This window comes from Salvia splendens, chromosome 21, assembly GCF_004379255.2.
Source record: "Salvia splendens isolate huo1 chromosome 21, SspV2, whole genome shotgun sequence".
NCBI classification, from domain to species: Eukaryota; Viridiplantae; Streptophyta; class Magnoliopsida; order Lamiales; family Lamiaceae; genus Salvia; species Salvia splendens.
Window position 1 is genome coordinate 25,196,823 of NC_056052.1, and position 20,487 is coordinate 25,217,309.

General features: G+C 36.2%; 3 protein-coding genes across 3 annotated transcripts; 2 read left to right on the top strand and 1 right to left on the bottom strand.

Annotated features, from left to right (window-relative positions):
• Positions 1-3,166: 3,166 nt before the first annotated feature.
• On the top strand, positions 3,167-5,460 carry LOC121784762 (CXXC motif containing zinc binding protein-like). The gene is made up of 4 exons (XM_042182988.1): positions 3,167-3,413; positions 3,934-4,041; positions 4,369-4,536; positions 5,162-5,460. The coding sequence occupies exons 1-4, from the start codon at positions 3,312-3,314 to the stop codon at positions 5,282-5,284; spliced, it is 501 nt and encodes a 166-aa protein (XP_042038922.1). The 5' UTR covers positions 3,167-3,311; the 3' UTR covers positions 5,285-5,460.
• Positions 5,461-7,624: 2,164 nt separating this feature from the next.
• On the top strand, positions 7,625-10,618 carry LOC121784761 (glycosyltransferase BC10-like). The gene is made up of 2 exons (XM_042182987.1): positions 7,625-9,009; positions 9,876-10,618. Exons 1-2 carry the CDS (start codon positions 8,506-8,508, stop codon positions 10,515-10,517), a joined length of 1,146 nt encoding a protein of 381 aa, XP_042038921.1. The 5' UTR covers positions 7,625-8,505; the 3' UTR covers positions 10,518-10,618.
• Positions 10,619-15,029: 4,411 nt separating this feature from the next.
• Positions 15,030-19,736, bottom strand: LOC121785350. The gene is made up of 7 exons (XM_042183733.1): positions 19,583-19,736; positions 19,087-19,296; positions 18,907-19,003; positions 17,898-18,257; positions 16,571-16,946; positions 15,329-15,406; positions 15,030-15,249 (listed from the first exon to the last, which is right to left on the bottom strand). Exons 4-7 carry the CDS (start codon positions 18,236-18,238, stop codon positions 15,199-15,201), a joined length of 846 nt encoding a protein of 281 aa, XP_042039667.1. The 5' UTR covers positions 18,239-18,257; positions 18,907-19,003; positions 19,087-19,296; positions 19,583-19,736; the 3' UTR covers positions 15,030-15,198.
• Positions 19,737-20,487: the final 751 nt, after the last annotated feature.

Below are 20,487 nucleotides of genomic sequence, written 5' to 3' on the forward strand. Positions count from 1 at the left end.
CTTCTTTCTTCCTTGTGTAGTTTGATGTGAATTTTTTGGTGTGAAAATGGGGTATTTATAGATGAAAGTGTGTATTTTTTAGGGAAAAATATTTAAAAAATTAAAAAGTGGTAAAAAACGGTAATAAACGGATATATTTTTTTGGGAAGTAATTTTTTTAATCGATTTTTTTAATTAAAAACCGCTTTTTAATTAAAAATAATAATTCAAAGGCAACGGCTATGCCGTTGCCCAATCGCATGCCAGCGGCGCGAGCGCAGCGTCGGAGAGACACGTCCTTGCCAGCGGCGCGGACGGACGCGGGTTGGGCCACCACCGTTGTGGATGCTCTTATGATGAAACTCATTGATTTTTATCATGCCATCAAAGGTGATCACTTAGTATATGCGAAAATTAACTGATTCGGCAGTATATATGACCGAAACCAAAATAATGATTGTCCCAACTCCCAACAGTATATACAGTGGCGGACACAGTAAGGGCCATGGAGGGGCTTAAGCCCTCCTAAAACTTGTATTTTCCTTTTATCCTACTACTGTAATCTTCTGAAATTTACAAATAACAGTCTTCAGCCCTTCCTAAATCAATGGTGCGTTGAACACTAAATCGCTTGATATTGATGATTACAAGGGGCTGAAGCTACTAAACTGGATCTGAGAATTCAAAATCTGCGGATGCTAATTGAGATACAAATGACTGTTTTGGGGAAGAAGATGGCCAAAATCCCCAAAAATAAGTAGTGATAATTTTAATTCTTAGTGCGACTCTGACTGAATAAAAAGCGCGACTTTATAAAATGGTGATTACATCTTAAAATTGAATTTATTATTTAATTTAATAAGTGGATAGAAGGTGTCTACGCGTTTAATATTATAAATTCAAATGTTCACTCTTTTTAATTCCTTTTCTTTTCTAATTTTTCATTACAATTCAGTTATGCAAATATTTGTTTTTTATCACTTTTAATATTTACTTTATTCTGAATATTACGAATGAAATATGAAAAACATGTCTGGACGTGTAGTTTAAATTATACAATATAAATAATTGGTTTTTATTTGTTTTAAGTGTAAGGTGTTGGTTTAGAGTTTTTATCTTAGAATTAGAGTTTGAGGTACTTATAATCGAAATTAGTCTTTTTTAACTACTTAGGACAACAATTTTGAGTTATTTAATTGGATTAGTATTTTGTTTAATAGTAATATTTTTTCATATATATTACTAAAAATATATTCTTCATCCGCAATTAATCGTCTTACTTTGACTCAGTCCGGATTTTAAGAATGTATGATAAAAAAGTGAATGAAAAAAGTTAGTGGAATATAAATTATACTTTTATAGTAATAATAAATTGTGATTGAGACGGGTTAGTGGAACTTAAAGTCCACTTATTAAAATAAAAGAGTAAAATGAGATCATTATTTCCGCACGAAGGGAAAAGGATATAAGATGTACACACGGAGGAAGTATGTAATAGTGCAGCCCCTCCCACAATTTTTTTCTGCATCCGCCACTGAGTATATATGAGCTTTAAATTTTTGTTTTTGTCTGGATGATACTGCAGAGATAATTTGTGAAAGACCTTTTGAATTTCACAATTACTTGCATATTTATAAACCTCAAGACCCTTATATGGATCTTACTTCGCTATGTAATATAAGCTCACTTCTATCTCACAAAATAATGCGCTAATTAACGTTTTAAAACGTTACATAAAATTAGAAATACTTCACAATTTTTAAAAAATTGAGTATTAATTTATATTTATCTCATTGATACATATCTATTGACAATGACAAATAAACAAAACATGCCTTATTATAGATTTATTATCTACATTAAGTAACACAATGATGAAGCATAGTACTCTTGAACGGTGTACATCAATGTGTCCATTATTTCTTGGGACGTGAGATACTCCCTCTGTTCCCTCGTAATTGAGTCATTTTTCCATTTCGGAAAGTTCCCTCATAATTGAGTCATTTCTATATATTGTAACTTTTTTTCTGTTTCTTACGTTACTCTATCTACTTTATTCACTTTTTTACTTTATTCTCTCTTATTTTTTTATCTATTTATTTAACCCACTCAACATCTAGTATTTCTCTTAAACCCCTTGTGCCGAAAAGTTTCACTTCAACTATAAGGAATCGGAGGGAGTATATTTCTACACAACATTGTTGCAAGTACCAGTCCACTAAATGCCCTTTGCAAGTACCAGTTCACTAAGTTGGGGTCGCATCTCATCTCCTTCTAAGAGTTCATAGAGTGGTTTGATCGAGAGACGTGAGTTGGAGGGAATGGGTGGAAAAGGCCTTCATAGATTTTAGATTTTGTGTTTGGGTACAAAGAGTTCGAGAAGTAAAATGTTGCGCCACGGTGACAAGAAGAAAGTCGCGAAGATTGAGACGACCAACAATGGCCAATATGTGGATGTACTTGTTAACTTAACTTGTTCATAAGTTGTATTTTCAAATCATCAATAAATTATTATAATAAATTTCAATATTTTATGCTTTTATGTACTCCCCATGTCCCATATAAATAGGTCATGTTTCTTTTTTGTTCGTCCCATAGAAATAGTCGATATCTAGATATGCCTAAATCGAATCGAACAACCGTTTTCTTCCGCCGGTTACCACGGGGCGGTTCAGATTCAATGAAATGCAATTACTTTACCAATTTTAAAACTTTGTTCTCTGTTACTATATCAATTACGCATTAAACCTAAATAACTATTCCCTCTGTCCGTCATTAGGAGTCTCATTTATGGGCGATACGAATTATAATAAAGTTAAGAAAAGTTGGTGGAAAAAAAGTTAGTGGAATATGAGTCTCACTTGTATAAATTAGTTTTAAATGAAATGTGAGTAAAATGAGTTAGTGGAAGGTGATACCCTATTACCATTTATAGTAAAAGTGAACCGGGACTCCTGTTCGCGGACCGATTAAAATAGAAAAACGAGACTTCTATTCGCAGACAGAGGGAGTAATATCTATAGGACTAGGGAGTAGTATTTTATTCAGTCAAATTTTCCCCAAAAAAGGACTATAATTATCAAAAATAGTTTTTTCTTTTTTCCAACCCCAAATTCATGGAAAAACGGGGAAAGGTAAAGTCGCATCAACGCCTTTGCCCGCATAAACAGAACAGAACAAAACAAAACAAAACAAAACGAAACGAAACGAAGCAAAGCAAAGCAACAACTCGCCTAGACAGTAGCAGCTCACTCGGGCAAAGAAGAACGTATACAAACCACGCCGTGATTGTAAGAAAAACCGTAGATTCCGGCTGATCGAAGGTAGAAAAAATGGTGAATCACTTGTTGATGATCAGTGCCGATCTCGAGAATCTCGCCGATCTTCAGCCTCAAGGCGGCTGTGACGATCCTAACTTCACATACCTTTTCAAGGTATCGAAATTTCCCCCTATTTTTCATTTCATTTTACTCGATGTTTTTTTGTTATTTCGGAGCAGGATTTCGCTTGAATACATATGTGGATGATATTTTTTTTGGTATATTGGTAGTGATCGAATTTTGGTTTTATTTGCTTAAATTTGTGCGTGTTTCAATATTCGACATATCCTGGTTGAATACTACTCATTTTTTGAAATTATTGCTCCATTTCAGCACCAATTGTGTTTAGATTATCATTTTTGTTGTTTACATAGTAATACAAGTTATTTTTACTTTTTAAGCTGTTGATGAATCGCAAAGTACCTCAGTTCATCTGCATTTTCTAGTGGCATTTACGCATTGATTTTGGATGTGAAGTCTATTTTAGGAAATAACTGGTGCTCAGAATTTGTATTGAGTTTGAAAATGTAATTAGGCGAGTTGAGTTCAATTAGGGTTACTAGCTTAATTGTTGTGTGTAATTTTGGTTGTTAAGGATTTCTGTTCCCATCCGTTTGATTGTATTCTTGTTCAGCTGAAATGCGGCAATTGTGGAGAGGTGACTCAGAAAGAGACATGCCTCAGCTTGAACGAGACAACTCCTTCCGCTAAAGGCAAGACTGATGTTCATCTTTCTCAAAAGGTTGGATTTCATCTTTTTATCTTGATTATGTATCAATTTACCGCCCCTTCATTGAATTTTATATTCGAGCTTATGACGATGTAATGAGGATGGCCGTGCTTTTATCGTATTCTGGTCTGAATTTGCAACCTAAACAGATATCAATAAATTTCTGAAAGTTTAGCTTGCCATAAGAATATGTATTTTTCTTAAAAGATCATCGCGTCTTGTCAGCATAATTAAGTGGTATCAATCGATCACGCTGTTGCTCAGCTACTATCAAGCTATATGCTATAATACAGTCCCTGCTGATAGATATTTTGCTCTCATTATCGTCTCTACTTACAGTGCAAGTTTTGCTCGAGGGATGGAACTATAAGTATGATTACTGGCCGAGGCCGACCTTTTACTCAGACAGACGCTGAGACTGGGACTTATGCTCCTCTAATGTTGTTTGACTGCCGGGGTTATGAGCCTGTGGATTTTGTATTTGCGGATGGGTGGAAAGCTGAATCCGTAAGTCATATTACCTTCCTTTATTTGGATTGAACTATTGATAGTGTTTTTCTACCCACAAAAATGGTAAATTACTAGAATTCGATGTTTTTGGGGACTGGGGGCTTTTCACTGATATTTGTGAACCAGTTGTGTTTGATAATCTAGCTGTGAGCTTTGATAATCTTCTGTATGTACAGAAGTGATACAATTTGGAAAATATGTTACACCCTGCTTACCATTTTACCTTTTTCCTCGGTGATTTAAGCCTCGTTCTGTAACAACTAAAATATACAGACCCAACAATAATCATTAGCCTTAGTAACCTAAAAGGCTAAATGAAGGGGAAAAAGGACCGATGAAGGTAAACCCATATCCTACACACATCTCAACTTGACTCGTAGACGCTAGATCTCAACAATACGCTTGTCATCAGGTTGTGATTCAACTTACTAATTGACTTAAAATTAAGAACAATTCTATAAAAAACGTATACATGTATCTGTGACGAATTAATTTGGTTATTTCTCTCTAGTTCCCCCAATATATGGAGCAGTCTTTTGGCACCAATACTGTTTGTTTGTGATCTTGCAGTTACAGCATAGAAATCACTCTATCTCATGCACTTCTATTCATCTTTTTGTAGCTTGAAGGAACTAAATTTACTGACATTGATCTGTCGGGAGGAGACTACGCTGATTATGACGAGAAGGGAGAATGTCCTGTCATGATCTCAAACGTCCGTGCTAAGTTTGACGTGGTCAAGTAGGCCTCAAATATTAGTCTCTCTTACATAAGGAAGAAGAGGGTGCCACAGATAAGTGTTTCTCTTCTGACTTTGATGTAAATCACCTTTTGCAAAACTGCTGTTATCACTTTTCTGGTCTTACTTACCTGAAACATCCAACCATTTCACGCTAGTTCAAATTGATGACGTTTTGTCTATATTTTGTCGTGTCAATGCGAATTAAACCCGATGATCTAGGTTTTTGATTTCCTTGTGGTACAGATGAGAAAAGACTCTGCATATTTAGGTCTGTGTATAAGAAACTACTATTAATCTAAAAGAGATTACTAGCGGAGTAGTATTTTTTTTTATGATTTTGAAGAATTTTAGACACTGAATGATTCTCACTTCATCTCAAAATAAATATATATGAGTTACATTACTAGGTGGTTGTTCTAAATTAAAATTAGTACTAAAAGATTATTGTATTTGTAGGTATGCATTAAAATTTATTATGAATACACATGTTATTTTTATTTTTATCAATATTAGATCTATGCTATCATACATGTTAAAATCGAGTCATTGTTTTTGGTGTAGCAAGATATGTATCGCGCATGGAATTTATATAAATTTCATTTGAACAGACTAAAGTATAACGACTCGATTAAATTATTGAAGAAAATCGTCTATATATTCGTATTTCGAATATGTAAAAGTAAAGCTCTGGCTTGAATGATATTGCGCCAGCTCATGGAGTTGTAGTGGAGCACGAACTTTAGAATCTCCAAATTCTCTCTCTTTCGACATATATATAAATATATACAGTACTACTAGTAGCATAAATTATTGGTCGTGACCGAGTTGTATAGACATGTGTGATGGACTCGTGTCTCATAATATATTATTTATATACCACCTATGCTCTGTAATTCGTAAGCATAATTTAAAATATGATAATTTTATATATATTCCCAAGCAAGATTCAAGTCGTGTGGTGACGTGGTGGAAAAACATGATAAATTCATGTTAATGAATTCCGTTTCGAATGAGGATTTTTTACGCGAACATTATTGTTAAACAATTCGAATACTGGTGGTATACAACAACAATTTCAACTAAATCCTTTGGTTTAAAAATTTAGGTATTATTATTATAAGCACTTCTTTTTTTCGTTCACTTATGAGACTTTTAAAACCCTTCAAAATGAAATTAAATTTTCATTAATGGGCATTAAAATATAGGCACAGTAAACGTTTCCTTTTTCACCCACACAATATACGGAAGGGATCAGCTTAAGACATTTCTTAAGACATTTGCTGCTACACCAATAATAAATTAACATGTGTATACTCTTTGAAAAAATGAAAAATAAATTAAATCCTATGTAGCATTTCTTCCTCCTCTTAGTCACACACTCTGCTGAATTCAATATTCATTTCATCTTCATCTACAGCTCCCTATGCATCTTCCTCACAAGCTCTTGGCGAATTGAACTTCATTTTGGCATTTTCCCACAAATCTCTCTAAAACTCCAGCTGAGCCGGCAGGGAGGCAAGTTGCAGTCCAAGCGTCCAACTTCTCGAGAGCAGACCAAAACTTAGCGGTTATGATAGATCGAGGAGGAAGTCGTCGTTGGTGGCGGCGACGAGGGCGAGCCTCTCCGAGGACAACGGACGGACGGAGGATTGCACGGGGATTCCCGGTGTGATGAAGGGTGCTGAAAGAAGAATTTGAGCAACCAGTTCAGGCGGCGGTGGGGAGAGCGGCTGCTATTTGGTGGAGATTGAATCGGCAAGACGAATTGTAGGTGATTCGAGAAGTGATGGTGGACTGGAGGAGGTTATCGGCGGGGAGAAGTAGGGGAAAACGTTAGTTTGGAATGGGGGTGAGAGAGAGGCAGAGGTGGTGCTTTGGCTTTTTACCGACAGCAATATGATGTTCAAAAGGTGGAGAGTTGTGGGGAAGATGAAATGAATGTTGAATTCAGCAAAGTGCGTGGTAAGAGGAGGAAGAGACGCCACATAGGATTTAATTTATTTTTATTTTTTCAAAGAGTATAACCATGTCAATTTATTATTGGTGTAGCAGCAAATTAAACTCACCACATTAATGGGCATTCAAATCTTGTTAGCACTTCATTTTCACTGAATATGATAACGCAGACTTCTAAATTGACACCAGCATACTATTCTGTTTAGTCAAGATAATTAAATTCTACAGACCCTATTCTATTTCAAGAAAAGTACAATACATGTGTCAAAAATCAATAATAATCATGTCAATAACAACATCAAATAAATCCAACACATAATTACTCGTTATTTCCAATGTGAATTTGTCGATTCCAAAATAAATTAAATCTCACATTCTTGATTTGTTCTCCACCATCTTGTGTGAGGATAGCCTGTCCATTTGCACACCAATATTTATTGATACAATCACCAAACCAAACAGCCTCTTAACTTCCAACCCAATTTTTGCCTTTTCCCATTTAAAAAATATTCAATATTTTTGGCACTTTTTCTAAGCATGTGATTGAGATTTAGATTTACAGACATTCTTGAATGTTAAAAGAGAGAGTGAAAAATTAACCACATGACGCTCTCAATTGCATCACTTTTCCCTTTGTTCCCATTAGATTTCACCACACCATTCTTGTGACTATCTCTCTCTCATCATTTTAAAATATTAATCCATTTTCACTGTATAATTTTTGAGGAGCTATTTGCTTCTTAAATCTCTGGAATTCCATTTCCGGTATTTTCGGTTGGGTTTGTTTTCCGTTGCCTTTTTCTTCTTCTTAATTCATCACTTTACACGACGTGATTTTATGCAAGCAAGAATCAACCAAGATCCTAAATCGAGTTCTTTGATCTAGCTGTGAAACCCTTCTTATTAGCCTTTTCCCTTTTTTGACTTTCCTGCAAAAAATAGTTAATTCCATGATCCCTCTCTCTCATCCAAGAATTAATTTGTAGTTGGGAATCTTGACGGTTTCTACTGAAATCAATGCTCAATCCAATCTGATAGAACTTTCTATTTTTAGCTATTTTGATTCAAAATCTCTAATTTTAGCCCCTTTTCTCTCCATTAATTAGCTGTGAATACAAACTTAATGATAGGGTTTGGTATTTCTTCTTCCATTCATCAATTCGAGAGCTGGGGTTTGGATTTTGATTTAGGGAAAAGATCGGATTTTTAGTGCGATTTTAGGAGGGAAAATAATATTTGAGGTTGGATTGCATTAAAAGGTTGTACATATGGAAGAAGGCAAAGATCCCACTGCAGGGGGCAGGGTGGGCCAGCCTAGGGTTTTGCCACAGAGGGTGCTTCAGCTGCTTGTACTCTTTCTGGTTCTGTGCTTAACTTTCTCTATCGTCAGCATCTACATGATTAGATACTTTGGAATCAATAGTAGTGTAGTGACATCCATGAAGCCTATATTAGTGCCCTGCAATCACGAGCCGCCGGTGGGTTTGGATCGATGGATCGAGCCCCCCTCTAATTTGATGCACGGGATGAGTGATGAGGAGTTGTTTTGGAGGGCCACATTAGTGCCCCGTGTGAGCAAGTATCCGTTTGAGAGGGTTCCAAAGGTCGCGTTTATGTTCTTGACTAAGGGGCCGTTGCCTTTGGCGCCTCTCTGGGAGAGGTTTTTTAAGGGGCACGAAGGGAAGTATTCGATTTACATTCATTCGTTGCCTAGTTATGAGGCTGAGTTCCCATCAGGATCTGTGTTTTACAAGAGACAGATACCGAGCCAGGTGTGTATCGTGCCACATTTTCCTGATTAGTTTGAAATTGTGCTAAGTTCTCTGCGGTATGTTTGTTGGCGTTGATTTTCCTTCTTGTTATATAATGAGTTACATGATTATTATGATATACCTGAAATTCATGTCAAGAAAGATGTTTGTTTGGCCTTGTGATATGCTTTGTTCTTCTTCGTTGCAGCTAATTTATTTTGATGTCTCTCTGTAAAGTTGGATGGAATTTGATGTCACATGAAAAATATATACATGTTCCGTTTGCTGTCTAGGAAAGCTGATCCTGTATAATTTGGCCTTTTCTACCTATTAGTCTTTAAAGTTTGCTCTGTTTGAAATCATGGTGTGTAAATGGGAGTTTGAGGAGGGCGTATTGAGTGGTTTTTCGACTGTTAAAGGTTGCGTTTCACTATCTGATTTGGAGAGTTAAGGGACATGTTCCACTGTAAAGACTCGTACCTAAAACTTAATTTGTGTGTGGTTGACCTATGTTGCTGTCTGAACATAGTAAATGAGGTTTATCACAATGATAAATAATGGCCCTCCGCTTTCTGTGTTTCGAAATAGTTATCGAGTGCATTAAGAAGAGACAATAATAGAAGATCTATTAGCTTGAATCAAGGATAGCCATTCTAACTACAGTTTATTGCCTTGGTGTCATCTTAGATTGAATTGTTCGATAAAAGTGTGTTAGACTGCAACATCAGCAGCTCCGGAGCATAAACAAACGACATAAACGAAGTCGTTTCTTAATGATTGGGAGCTCATTCTCTTGTCTATGCCTTTCCTCATTTCCTGTTTGCTTTGTGTGATCTTATAGACCTGTTTTGGTGTTGTTTGTTGCTAATATGTAGTCATTTTGATAGGTTTCCGAATGGGGAAGGATGAGCATGTGCGACGCGGAGAGGAGGCTCTTGGCGAACGCCCTCCTCGACTTCTCCAACGAGCGCTTCGTCCTCCTCTCCGAGTCCTGCATCCCCCTCTTCAACTTCACCACAATCTACAACTACATGATGGGCTCCAAGTATGGCTTCATGGGCGCGTTCGACGACCCGGGCCCGTACGGGCGTGGCCGCTACAACGAGAACATGCTCCCGGAGGTCAACATATCCGACTGGCGCAAGGGGTCCCAGTGGTTCGAGGTGAACAGGAAGCTCGCAGTCTACGTCGTCCAAGACACAAAATTCTACCCGAAATTCCTCGACTTCTGCCGGCCGGCGTGCTACGTGGACGAGCACTACTTCCCGACCATGCTGACCATACAGGCGGGCGGGCTCCTGGCCAACCGCAGCCTGACGTGGGTCGACTGGTCTCGGGGCGGGGCCCACCCGGCCACGTTCGGGGCGGCCGACGTGACGGATGAGTTCTTCATGAGGAGGATATATGAGGGGCAGAGGTGCTTGTATAATGGGCAGAATTCATCTGTTTGTTTTCTGTTTGCAAGAAAGTTCTCTCCAAGTGCTTTGCAAGCTTTGTTTCTATTAGCTCCTAAATTCTTAGGTTTTTAGTGGAAAAATAAATTATTGGAAATGAAGAAATTGTGATATGTATAGAGAAAAGCAGGTGGAGAATTCTTTTTTTTTAGAATAAAATTGATAGTATGATGATATATAGCACAAGTTTTGATCCAAGATTTTTGATTGACTATATATATAGAATTTGAGTGTTCAAAGCAAAATTGTTTGATTTATTGATGTATATGGAACATTAGTGTGTGGTTTTGTTACTTCTAGCCTTTGCAGAAAAACATGTTGATAGTAGTATTTTTCACAAGAAAAATGGAAAATATTATTTTAATCTTTATTTAATGTCAATAAATGCATTTATGCTAAATTTCAAGATAGTCTCCAAGTTGACTTTTTGTGATTTGTTTTAATGTTTTATTGTGTTACATTCTATATTATTTAAATGCATTAATATTCTCTTGCGGACAAATGATTGCGAATATTAAATGTATGAGTATTATACTAATAGTTTAGGATTTTTTGAAGAGGGTATTAAATTGTAAAAAAAATGAATAAATGAATAAAAGCAAATATAACACCGTCAGCAAAGGAAAAATAAATTAAATATAATAATTCAAAATACTATGTACTCCATCAGTCAACAAAATTTGAAAATAACAAGATTTTTTTTTGTATTAATACAAAATATACCATTGTCGTTTAGAGCTACTTGATTTTTCTGAAACCCAACTATTTTGGATTTGAACTCATCAATTGATGGACATAATAAGATTTGGAGATTGGAGAATGTTCTAGAAAATCGGGAATGGCATCGCCGTGATTTCGCCGTTAGAGCATCCACAACCGTGCTCTTGCCAGCGGCAAGGTTGTGGGCCCGGACGGTACTATTCATGTCTGCTCTCTGGCAAGAGCACAACACCCACAACTGTGCTCTTCCGCAAGGACGAGCACAATTAATTTAAAATTCAATTAAACAATAACATTTCCATAATATTAAAATTCATTTAAAAACCACAATAAATATTACAAATGACAAATAAAATTAAACATTACATAATTAAAATCCTAAAAATGAAAAATTACATAATTAAAATCCTAAAAATTAAAAATTACATAATTAAAATCCTAAAAATTAAAAAAACCACTACTCGTTGCCGAATTTCGCCCACATGTGGTTGATTAGGTCTTCTTGTAGTTGATTGTGGATTCGAGTATCGCGCATTGTGTGTCTTGTCTCGATCCTCTGGCCAACCGTCGTATGCTCACCTCGGCATGGGGGAGACCTCGCTGTTGAGCTTCCGGCTTCGTCCTCGTCGTAGAAGCTAGCCGCCCTCGGCCTTTCGTCGTCTATAATCATGTTGTTCGTAGTATTCTTGTTCTTCGCGCTTCGCTTCCGCCATGAGATGAGTGAAATCCATTTGATGTTTTGAGTGAATGTTGAATGTGTGGATAGTTTGTACTCCCTCCGTCCCGCACTACTCGCACTTATTTCCTTTTTTAGCGTCCCAAGTTATTTGCACTCTTTCCATTTTTAGTAAAAAATTTCACCTACAGCCGTCATTTTTGACTTTTCTATACACTCATTCCTTAATCTCCGAGCCGAAAAGGAAATGAGCGAGTAGCCCGGGACGGAGGGAGTATAAGAATTATGAATGAGAGATGAATGAGAGATGAATTGATGTGATAAATGAGTGATGAATGTGTGTATTTATAGATGATTTTGGGGAAAAAAAATAAAAAAAAATAAAAAAAAATCAGAAAAACGGGAAAAAAACGGCCATATTTTTGGGATTTGGAAAATATTTTTTTTTATTTTTTTAGCATTATTTATAATTAAATACTGATTTTTTTAAAAAAATAATAAAAAATGTTTAAACACAACGGCTATGCCGTTGACGAATGGGAGCGCGCCACGTGTGCGTCCGCTGGCACGGACGTGCTCGATACATCGAGCAGCGCCGTGCCAGCGGCGCGGACGGCGGTGGCGACGGACGCCACCGCTGCGCATGCTCTTACCAGTATAAATGTCCATTTCGCCGTCCAAACTAACGGAAACTTGCCCCATTTCGTATCGCCGTTATTTTGGTTGCCCCATCTTCATCCTCAATTTATTTTTCTTTTTTTTTGAATGATTGATTATTGATGGAGTATAATTTAAATTTCAAAATATATTCAAGTATTTACATACATTAGGAATTGAAGTCACCTTCAGAATATGTGCATTAGGTAGGTGCCGTATAATGTACACTACTACTAACAAAAGATCTAGAGTGTGTTATGGTGAAATATGCATTCATAATTAAATTTAATTCGTTGGATTCACTCAATTTGGATCGGGTAATTGTTTTGAAATTGAATTCCATTATTTGTGCTAATAAATTCAAGATAAACTCCATTCCAATTTAAGTGATACGGTCCAAAATTGACAAAATAATTTAAAAAATGTGTTTAGTGGGTTAGATAAGGATATCGTAATAAAGTGTATGATAGAGAAAAATAAAGTACTGGCTGATAATGAAGAAAATGTAATAATATAGAGATAAGAGTTAATTTTTTCAAGAGAAAAAATGAGATATTTTAACTTAGCTATCACGAAAATAAATGAGATATTTTAAAAAAATGACATGGTCTCATTATTAGATACACCATTCAAATTCAAATTCGAAATTGAAATGTAAATGTAAATTTATATCTATCATCATAGAGGCACTTAAAAAGTACCCCATATTGTTGTATCAAGATATATGAAGATTTAGTTGATTTGAGAATTACTAATTCATCAAGAAAATTATTACTTTGGATATAAATTCAAACTCTTCTAATAATTCAACATACTCTACCCGTTTGCTAAAAATATGAATTTTGAAACAACATAAATTCTCCATATAAAATTTAAGTCTCACCTCCTCTTGAAAAAGAAATTTAAGAAATTTTCTTAAATAGGAGAGGGATGAGTATTAATTCTCCATATAAAATTTTCGAAATCACTAAAATAAGTAGTTAGATGAATGATTAGTAGTGGCCATGTTAAGTACGCCGTCGTATCAAATAGCTGTCTCTCCATTTGCCAGTCTGTAAATTCGGGCAGCTGCCCGTCCACCTAGCCTCTGCCCGCAACCCCACACCGACCTTCCTCTCTCTCACTATAAATCCCTTCTACACATAACTGTCTCTCTAATCTCATCTCCGCCACTCACGTCAAAACATTCTTCTTCTCTCTCTCTCTCACACACACACAAACACACAATGGCGGTGTCGCAGAAGAGAGTTTTGGTGGCGACAATGGCGATTGTCGGAACAGTCTTCGCACTCATCGGTAGCTCAGCCGCGCAGGAAGGACCCGCACCGGCGCCGGCGTCTTCAGCCGGCGTTGCGCTGCCGTCGCTCGCCGTCGCCGTAGCTTCGTTCGTCGTCGGCGCGGCGCTCAGGATCTGAGTTTTTATTTTCCTTTCTAGGCTATGGCGGAGTGTGTATGTAATGTATATTGATTTGCGGTGTTTGGGGGTTTGGATCAGTTGATTTGCGGTGTTTGGGGTTTTTGAAATTCTTTTTCGGTTTGTAATATTCATTCGACATTTTTATGTGTGATTTCTTATGAATATAATTTTTTCATATCTAATTCATTTCATGTGTGATTTCTTATGAACACCAAAAGTAAGAATTTTGGTACATTCAAATTATTTCTATAGCAAATATTTTTTAATTAATTTATTAGTGTGAAAGAATTACTCCTACTTTTCATGTGAAAAACTAGAGTGCTGCGAATTAGTTTTCGTGGACTATATTCGTATGCCCAAAAATGAAATTCACTTAATCTGCTAATCTAGTTTTTCAAAGCAACGATAAATTCTAGGCCAATTAATCAAGTTATTACCGTGGTTGTTATAAAAATTATGTATGAATGCCGGTTCATTTCATCACATTTGCATAGACAAACCAAAACACTTCCATGTTTTAATTGTAATTTTTATTCTCCGTTGTTATTGTTAGGATCATCGACTGCAACATTAGTTTGATATTGTGTTAAGCCCGCACGGATTTGTTTTTGGGTCACTTCCAAAAGGCCTCAAACTAATTGGGGTTGGACAGAAATTATATACACCTTTCAACTTTCCTCCCTCATCCGATGTGGAATGGGTTTGTTACCCAACAGTTATTAGCCACACATATATGCTGAGTGCCAAGAAGTATTTCATAATATACTTCTGAAATCAATGTGTAAATTAATTTTATTTTTAAATCAGAATTATTATAGGAATTTTATAGTATTAATTTTTCAACCAAGAGAAATAACAGATATAAAAATGAATTAGGCATAAGCTTTAAATTCCAACATGAACAAATTTATAGTAAGTAGTTCTCAAATTTAACCAGAGTTAAGTTTCGAAAATTTATAAAAATGGTGAAAGATGATGCAATTCTAGAGTTGGTTTTGAAATCTACCAAGAACATGTTCTTTTAGACCAATCAATATATTTTCTTCGATCTGTATTTGATAACAAATGGGAATTTTTTTTTTTAAGAAAACATGATGTACAACATGAAGGATGGATGTTCATTGAAAAGCAAGGATATACTTATATCATAATTATAATTATATTGAACCCCCAAGAATTTAATCTTGAAGACCACAATTTTGGGAAATATTTTCACAAATCTGAACTCTCTCAAACCTCTCAACAACTTCTCAGAATCTCCTCATACAAATATCTCCCCTTCTACTCTACTCTGAATCCGATTCCACGCTTCCCATCGCCTTCAACCCTCTAGGTCTCTGAATAATCCAAATAACAAATTAATAAACTATATATATAAAGAGAAATTAATCAACTAGAGAGAGAAAGGGCATTTACCTTCTTAGAAACCTTCTTCTCTCTGACCTCATACCTTTCCAAAGTCAGATCACATAACCATGTACCTGGACTAACCAACTGCAAATGCACAAGAATATATTCAGAAAATCAGTCCATAACTTTTTTATTATTATTATTATTGATTTTTATGTTTGTATGAAGAATAAATTCTAAGTGGGGACATAGTTATTTAATGCATTATTGGGATACATGTAAAATCATACATGCATGTGAACTGTGACACAAACAATCCAAAAACGAATGCGCTGTCGACTATTTAAAAGAATGACAAGAAAACAAAGACCCCACCAAAACCAATTATTGCATCAGCTGTCCACAATATTTAATTATAAAGTTGCAGAAGAAAATATCTACTAGTATTTGTGGTGGTGGTGCGTGGCTACTATCATATACAGTAATGACTAAATAAAATACAAGTTGCACTACTCATATAATTCTGTGATGCACTTTCCCAAATTCCAGATAATTGAATAATAAGTGACCATCAAAGTTGAATTTGTGAAAAGTCACATATGCCCTTCATGTGAAATTTTGAAGTAAAAGATGAGAGCAAGAGTCTCCGTTCATTTACGACCAAAATGGATGGGCAAAAAGGGCCGGGTCCATTGCACTTAGCCTACCTTGCTGCAACGTTTCAATGATACTTTTTTCAAAAGATATTTTCCAAACTAATGTATTAGTATGATACATTGAACAAAATATTGGATTTGAATTAATATTTGTTCAAGCTATGTATTTACTCACGTTAATATTTAATGCCCTTCATTTATTTTGACCAACTTATCCACGTGCAAAACCGGTGAAAAGATTTAATGCACAGCTACAACCTATTTCTTTCTTGAAGCAAGATCTGCCCCGCCACTCCATTGCCAACTGCGCTGCGCCCTTGGGAGCAAAATGTTTTAAACCTATTTCTTTCTTTTTATTACTTAACTACATATAAAAAGGAAAAAAGGAAAAAAGGAAATCAAACTAAGCCAAGGATAAAGTCCCCTGTTTTTCGCTTGGTATTTTCTGTCATTGTAAGCCACAAAATATAATCCATGACAAGAAATCAAGATCAATCTTTTAACTTCAGATTATAACACTAGCGGATGGAATAATTCCTTACCTAACACGAGACAAATAGTAGTTCTAAAAATACCAATTTTCATGCTTTGATAACACAAAACAAAGATTCAAGTATTCAACAAGAAGGGATCTGATGAATAAAGGACTTACGTTGAGTGTGCGCTGGATAAGCTTGGCTCGTTTCTTGGGTCGCTGAGGAAGCTTTGAGCCTTTAATCGCCATGAAATCCTCTTCCTTCTCCTTGTTCGTCAAGGCGATCACGAACTTGGGAGGCCACACCGCCACGATGGTGGTGTCGGATGAGACGCCCTTTTTCTCATCGTGGCCTGTCCCGGATGACCCGGAGCCACCACCTCCGCTGCCATGTTGGTAGTGGTTGTCGTTGTGATGACTAGATTTATTGTTCTTGGTACAACTGTGGAGGTGGGTACTATTATTATTGCCGGTGGTACCACCAATCTCTGGGGATGTCAATCCCCTTATTACTTTGCTATGTCCTCTCATACCAGGCGAAGTCTCTGAATTCCTAAAGATTGGATAAGGCGAAAACAAATCACATTCCAATTCAGAACATATGCAAAACTAAAATACTACAAACTTCAACTACTTCTATGACTATTGATTAAATTGACAACAAGAATTTGTTATATTAGTGGAAAGTAATAAAAACTGTAAAAAAATGTACAGTTTTATAAAAGGGTGGGGGAAAATTACAGAAATAGCCCTATGGGGTAGTGCTTTTTGGATCAGAGAAATTGAGGGGAGTTGTTTTAATAGAGGATATGGTTTCTGATATGGGTCACAGCCTTTTATTTAATACTACAAAGAGACGTGATTTTTTAGGGCAGTGTGTGCAAATACAGAGAGAGATACCAAAAATGGAGAGAAAATGAAAAAAAAAAACAGAAAATGTTATGACTTGTGAGGTGGTCTTTGGAAGAATCTGGGCCGTTGGATTGAATTGCTACCTTAATCTTTGAGTTGATGATTTACGTGTCGTAATCTTGAAATATTATACAAATGGGGCATGGATCTGGAAAATAATAGTTCAATACCAAAGAGGAGTGGAAATGAGGATAAATAGTGGACCACTTTCCGAAGCCTAACAATTAGTAGCTTCCAAGAAATGAAGAGAAAATTTTCATTCAATCTTTTATTAGTATAAGCCAAAAATACTTTTCATATTTGCTTTGAGGAAAACCAAAAATACAGGTATCAACGCACATTTAAAAACTACTTTTGCACACGAATTATTGCATGAAAAAAGGAAAAGAATCGAGTGAAGAATAGGGATTATTTTAACTTTATATAGACCCACACCAATAATGAATTCAAAAATAATTTGTTCCTCTCCACAAATTCAAGATAAAAGAAACAAAGGATAAAATGATAATCCACCAAAACCATAGCAAAGTAATAAGTCAACAAATTGGAATCGTATTTTTCGGGAAAATAAAATTTATGATAAGCAAAATACCTCAAAATTCGATGAGCCGGAGAGGCCGCCCGCTGGCGGAGGTTCAAATAACCGTTGCCGCCGCCGTTACTCTTGCCAGTGAGCAGCTGATTCGAATTCGGATCTTCTCTCTTGCTGAGATCCGACCTGACGACCCGCCGATCGATCCGGGTCGTGGGCCGCTGAACCGGGCCCGAACCGTTGTTGTTGGTGTGGTCCTTGGTCTGGAACTTCATGCAGCGAAGCCTTTTTCTGTTGCCCCACTGCAATACGAAGTCGGACGACGTCGTAGCGTCTGACTTGGATTCGGATCTCAGCAATAAGCCGTCTCTATTGATGGAGTGGGTAATGTTCCTCTCCATCGCCCCCTTTAGTTCACGTCTGTACGCCGTCAAGTAACATGATTCTCGTTATTAACGGAAGTTGAGGCTCTGTTAACTAAATTACTGTGGATTTTTGTGCTTTTAATGGTGTAAAGAAAAGGAAGATACGAATTTACAATGAAATGAAAATCACTGAGTTTTCAAATTGGGAGAGTTTTTGGCCAATCGCGAGATCTAGTGTAACATCGCGAAATCTTCGTTGCAAGAGTTTTGGGGAGAAATAGTCATAATGGAGTGAAAAATTCAGGAAATTTTTTTTATTTTGGGAGGAAACAAGTAGAGGTAAATGCGTGGTTTTACATTTAATTGAATGAAGAGATTTTTATCAATTTTCTCAAAGAAAATTGAGAAATCCAGCTCTTGATTTGTTAGGTCAGCTGGAATGGTGAATGATGCTATAAATTCCCTTCAGCTCAAGCACTTTCATAGAGATGAATATTTTCCAAAAAAATGCTGGAGATTCACAAAGTTGGAATCGTCGAGAGGAAGAGATTTGGGCAAAAACAGAGCGCTTAAACTAAACAACAAGAACTCTGGTGATAGATTGGTAAAAGATGAAAGCTGAAACGGTTTGAAAATCACGTTCCTCGGGGAGAGAGAGAGAGGAGGAGGAGGAGGAGAACCAGAGGAAGGAAATTCACCATTACCTGCAAAATATCTGCTAATCTGCTATCCTCAACTTTAACCTAAAATCTCTGCCGATAAAATCTGAAAAAAATTCAGTGAAGCCGGAGTCCTCCAAATCTGCGGCAACGAAATAAAATTCGTCATCGTAACACACAATGCAAATTATACACCAATATTCTGATCTTAACCAAACAAATTACCTTGGTCTCCCAATTTGGATGCTAGCAGACTGAAACTCTAGAGAAACTTTAGATTGAATGAATTGACGTCACATACGCCTAAAAAATCAAGCAGAATCCAGTGCTTAAAATAGCGCTTTCAGCAGAGAAACAAGAAGAATTCCGAGGTTTCTTAAATCGATTGCGATCTTCAAATCCACGATACCGATCTCAAATCTCTCAAAAATTCCCCTGTTTGAACAAAAATCAACAAAGTATTAGTATTACAAACAACCGAATGAATACAAACAGAACGCCAAACAAATATCCTTCCGAAAATCAAATCGGACTGAATCAAAATTTTCGGCACAATCGAACTCGAATATCTTCTAAAAACATAATCCGACAATGCGCGTGCGGTTCATATACGGTCAACGAAGATCCAAAATTCAATTATATTCGATTAAACTCTCAGAAACTGAGAATTTCTCACTATCAAATTGTTTGATCATTAAACATTCACTACATTACCACTCACCAGATTACACAGCTCCGTGAGCTCACAATTTCCAATCAATTACTCCCAACTTATGAGTTATGAGAGAGAAACCAGAGAGAGAGAACAACACAGAAATACGAATGTACTCTGCCTTCCTTGATAGCCTCCTGTTTTATACCGTCCCGTCCTCCATTTTCAATCTTGACCGTTGAATGATCATCATCGGTATTGATCTGTCGCCGTTTGCACTGTTAGATGACGGCGTTACTATGTCCCTGCACGAGCTGAAAGGAAGACTCGCGAAGTTGAATGATCTAACGGAATATTTAAAACGTCGTTTGTTGGAGTAATTTTTTTTATCGCAATTGTTAATCGTGGAGCCTTCTCGCTAACCTGCTACCATGGTTAACTTAAACTAATATGGTTAGGTTTATTGATCTAATTTTGCTTTGGTTTTTAAAACAATCCCAAATTTGGAGTTTGGAGAAGCCAATAAATTCGTGTTATAATTTGAAATTTATCAGCAATTTTTAAATGGACCACCCACATTTAGTAAGTAGATGCTTTTGATCATTTGAAAATTTTAAATTGTGCCTCACTAACTAACTATAGTATATATGAACTTAATTAATTTATTTATTTCAATGATTATGGATACTACATTTCAATCTAAATAGAGAAAGAAAAGCTAAACTAAAAGTCAAAAAAAGCTAGTGTCATTGATAATGTAATTTGCCTTTCTTTTCTTCAATTTGTTATCATTTGGTTCCTTATACAATAAGGTAGTACGGAGTCTTAAAGATATATTGGGTTGAGTTGTTAATAAATAATTATCCCTCATCCATGATCATATATTGCAAAATAAAGATTCCCTGTGTTTGTTTCTGTTATTATTTTTATTATCAAAATGATTCCTGGGAAAATGAATCCCGGGAATATAATTT